The sequence below is a fragment of the Capsicum annuum genome, chromosome 10 (genome assembly GCF_002878395.1).
Source record: "Capsicum annuum cultivar UCD-10X-F1 chromosome 10, UCD10Xv1.1, whole genome shotgun sequence".
In the NCBI taxonomy this organism is placed as follows: domain Eukaryota; kingdom Viridiplantae; phylum Streptophyta; class Magnoliopsida; order Solanales; family Solanaceae; genus Capsicum; species Capsicum annuum.
This window is the reverse complement of record NC_061120.1, coordinates 175094912-175099787: the sequence shown is the minus strand read 5'-3', so window position 1 is coordinate 175099787 and position 4876 is coordinate 175094912. Positions and strand designations below refer to the sequence as shown.

The following is a 4876-nucleotide window of genomic DNA, read 5'->3' as shown; positions in this document are numbered from 1 at the left end:
AGGCATTGTTGCTTTTCAGTCAGCCTCTTTATTTCATACTTTGGTTCTTTCTTTTGGTATAGTCAGGGTCATATCCTGACTTAGTAGATGTTTTATGGATAGAGTCTTGTAGATAATATTGGGTTATGGTTTTTGGATTTGAATTTGGCTTTCAAATTTCATTTTTTTAATTATTTATCAAACCTTTCCATTTTATGGATTGGCTTCTGCAATTTCTTTATATTATTGTGTTTATGGCGTAAGGCTAAGGGGCCATCTCATGTCTTGGTTGGTTTGGGGTGTTCATCACAGCCATGGCTCCAGTTCGGATCGTAACATTTAGAATGCTTGATTAGAAACCTAAGTAAAGATGATGATAAGTTCGAATTCAAACTCCTAAAAGGAAAATAGTTCCAATCCTATTAGCTTAGATAAAAGAGTCGGAAATTTATAAGAAAAAATATGGCCAACTACTTGATGAGTCCAAGAAATGTACGTTAACTTTCCTCCATCCTTAGGTTTGTGTATCATGTAAGTAGTAAACAGAGAATTTGTTAAGTAATACTAGTTGAAAAGCTAGGTAGACAGAGAATATTCCATCTACATTTAAGTTGAATTAGTTAACTGAATTTGAATTATTGAAATGCTATAAACTTTATTGGCTGGGGAAGAGGATGAAGAAAAGGTGAAATTAGTTATTTTTTGGTTAAAAATGTAATAATTAATTACATTTTATAAAACATAATAATTTCTTACAATTTATAAATTGTAACAATTTATTATAATTTATAGGTTGATATGACATAAAGTTGGGTGATACTTTGATTTGATAAAAGGCAGTTTTTTGTTTGTCTTTTTTAATAAACGTAAGAATACTTACGTTTTATCAAATATTTATAAATTGTAAGATTTTATTATGTTTTGTACAAAAATATTGCAGTGTTCACTATCATTAAAGTATCGTTAAAATATTAACGCAAATCGTAATACATTAATATATTTAGCCTATTTTGATAACTAGTTAAAATGACTTATTTGTGTCACTTTATTTATATTCTGATTTATTTTGATTATGAGTTCTTTTTTATACTAGTTTTTCTGGTCTAAATTAGATAGACAACTCTTAATATTAAATAAAATTTAGTAGTCTTCGCCTTAATTCATTTGAAACTATATTCTTATTAATTTATTTCTTTTCAGAAAAAATATATATTTAATATATTTTTAAAAATAGTTCAATTTACATTTTTAATGGCTATACAAAATATTAAGAGAAGGGGAGTCTTGGAGTAACTGATAAAGTTGTTGCCATGTGACCTGGTCACGGGCTCAAGCCTTGGAAACAGCCTCTGGCAGAAATGCAAGGTAAAACTGCGTACAATACACCCTTGTGGTGGGGCTCTTCCCCGGACACCGCGCATGGTGGTAGCTTTAGTACACCAGACGGTCCTTTTATACAAAATATTAAGGCATGCTTAAAATTTCTTTCTTTTTGAAAAAAAACAACGTGTTATTCGTTAATTTATCCATTTCACACATTATTTGCTATTGTGGCTTCAGTATAAGGTCAATTGGATGCGGATGTCCAGGAAATACACCTGTGTCAATTAAAGATGTTTATCTGATATTGATCGTTATGAGTAACTTACAACGGGCATCTATATATTCACCTATTTAGATGTTATAACAGGTATTTTGTTTTGCATAAATTTGAAATAGACGAGAATGTCATTGAGCAAAGTAGTTGATTGCTTAATCGTTATACTAAGTGATTTTTGAGACACAAAGATAATTCGGCTTACTTGTGTTGGAATATATATGATAGTATATATTTGTATCTAATACTTATATCATAGTTAAATAATACATAATTTTTCCTTTAGATTTTAGTTGTTAAGGTTAAGTTCATTAATACTAGATATATACAGATAATTTTTCACCATTTCAATATCACATATTATAAGGGTACAAAGATTATAGGAGGGAACATAAATATAAAACTCACTTCGTGTTGTATTACATACTTCACTCTCAGAAAAAAAAAACAAAAACATACTTCACTCTTAGAAAACAACTAAATACTTTCACATCCCACTATTTACTTGATCACCTTAAAAATACAAAAGCACACACCTAGTAGATGATAGAAGGGCTATAAAAAGTCACGTGAGAATATTCAGAATTACTTTCCTAACTTGTAATTGGGATACAAACAATAAAGGACCACCATATTCCTATTACAGGTTTATAATTCCATTTTATTTCAGCAAGTTGATAGGAAATTATATCCAATGATCTTGAAAATAACAACTAATCTTAGAGCTTTTGACCCCGGCTTGCTTCATTGGCAAATCATCAAGATAACAATTAAGACGTTAAATTTGAAGTTTTGTCCATAAGACAAGCGAGGTTGATAAAGTTCAAGACCGTCAACTTCTCAAGACATTACCCGCTAATTAAGTAGATTCCATATGTCATCCATAGAAAATTCATCCCAACCACCATCACTTTGTCCTTGTTGCGTGGCGTTGCCTCCACCATTTAAAAAACATGGTGTTTTATCAATTTCATTGCAATTTTTCTCAGAGCTGATATTCTTGCATAAAGGTGTTCTAGTTCCAGTTGCTATTGCTTCTTCAATTTCATTGCAATTTTCCAGTATATTTGCTTCATTTATGATACTTTTGTTGTTGCACCAAGAAACATTCTTCATGGTACTTGAGAAGTTCCGAGGTTGAGGTCTTATTATCTCATTCTTAGTATTAATATTGTCTCCGATCTTATTGTTAATCGGAGCAATATTTACCTTCCTCAGAAGGCGAGTATTCCAGAAATTCTTCACATCGTTCGCTGTCCTTCCCGGAAGTCTACCAGCAATAAGTGACCATCTACATATATAACATAATTTGCGTAAGTTTTAAATGAAATGATCACACGTATTCAATTAATATGATGTCAAAACTTCATGATCTCGTGAATTTAAAATTATACTGCCATGCAAAAAAAGTAGCAATGAAATATTTTTATGTGCTTCTACTCATGTATAACAGAATTATAAATGCCTGCGCACAGTGCACCAATTGGCCAGCATGTTGAGGCATAATTATATAGTAATAAGAATTGTACTCTAGATCTCTAATATCATTAACTTTCAAATGAGATGATGCCTCAAATTTAGGTGAATCTAAAACATAAAATTGCCTGTTTCCTAAGAGCTTATGAAGCCTCAAAATGAGATCCACTTCATCTGGATCGAAGTCACCTCTCTTGATATGTGGCCTCAGATAATTCAACCACCGAAGTCTGCAGCTCTTCCGACATCTATTTAGACCTGCACATAAAGAAATAAAGACTTTTGAAACTCGTTAAAATGAGACGGAGAAAGTAGTAGTGGTTAGTTTACCAGCTCTAGCAGGAACAAGGTGCCACTTTCCTTCACCATATTTTTCAATGCATTTTCTCAAAAGAAAATCTTCTTCTTCATTCCATGCACCTTTCCTTACTTGCAACGATGTTGTACAGATTATTGGAGTATTCATAACAAGTCCAATTTAGTCATATATTTTACTACATTTTAGTATCTATATATGCGCACACACTCTCACGAGGCCGGCCGGTAAACCCTCATTTTCAACCAAAAGATCCAACTTCCCCGTGTGTCCCTTCTGGCAATGGCATAGCCGTACGCAGTGAAGGGTATGGTCGACTGAATATCCTTCATTAAAGATTTATATTGTGAATATAGAAAATTGTACGAAGTATATAGGTCAAAGATTACTTTGTTGGGTTCAATTGGTGTGAATGAAAAATTGAGGGACATAACCTTTGAGGAAAAGACATATTATTTTGAAAATAGTGTGACTGTTCAGATAGTTGTATCTGCTCAGAAAAAGACACAATGTTTCGCATGAATAGATATGACTCTTCCAAAGGATACACCTTTTCGGATGAACCATGCCACCTTTCGGAAGAGGTACTTGATGGCTATATAAACCTGCATTTATCCACAGGTTTTGGAATGAAAAATTTTCTAAAATAAAAACTCTTCTTGTCTACAAAACATTCCTTGTGATCAATCAAATCATTGAGTGAGTTCGACGAATCCAATTATTTGAGGTACCACTATAGTTGAATTGAAAGTCATTTTATCCTGGGAGGAAGATTCTAAAACCTCAGGTACAGTGAGGGGAATTATTCTTTAAGGACACTCCGTGAAGTCGGAGGACTTGACTTTATATTTCTGTTTCATCTTAATTTCTAAAAAAAAATAAAACACACTTCTTAGAAAGATCACTTTGATCTTGTGTTGAAGGTGTTTTTGTACTTCATAGTGTTCTTGTTTTGAACTTGAACTAGTGTTGAAGTTATTGTGCCTAAATATGAATTCATGTACCGAAAAACATTGATGAACATTCTTAACAAAATTTCTTATTTCAGTGACTGTGTTCCTCTAACTAGCTCAGCTTAACATAATTGGAGGCATAAGGCGAAACTATAATTAGAGGTCTAAGCTTCTTTTAAAAATATTCACACATATATCTATATGCATTTGGAATATATTTTCAATTTTTTAAAATGAAAATAATAATTTTACAGTATTTTTATTGATTATTATTCAACAATTGGTAATGTAGTTAACCGATTAAATCACTTGTGAGGGGTTATTGATCTTAGGTAAGATTTTGTCTAATTTTAGTTTTGAAAAATTTCTTTCAGACGATACAAAATTTTATAGTGGTCGAGGCAGAATTTTCATTAAGGAGATTCAGAAGTAAACATACGAACTATACATAAAAATTATTTTCAATTATATAAAAATAGTATTATTTTTCGTCGAAAAGAATTCGGATGAATCCTCTAGATGAAAGATGAATCTGATCCGCCCCTAAATGATAGG

The 4876-nt window shown here is 31.8% G+C and overlaps 1 protein-coding gene across 1 annotated transcript; it reads right to left on the bottom strand.

Moving 5' to 3' along the window:
- Positions 1–1972: 1972 nt before the first annotated feature.
- Positions 1973–3632, bottom strand: LOC107854818 (transcription factor MYB1-like). The gene is made up of 3 exons (XM_047398268.1): positions 3383–3632; positions 3181–3310; positions 1973–2867 (listed from the first exon to the last, which is right to left on the bottom strand). Exons 1-3 carry the CDS (start codon positions 3516–3518, stop codon positions 2432–2434), a joined length of 702 nt encoding a protein of 233 aa, XP_047254224.1. The 5' UTR covers positions 3519–3632; the 3' UTR covers positions 1973–2431.
- Positions 3633–4876: the final 1244 nt, after the last annotated feature.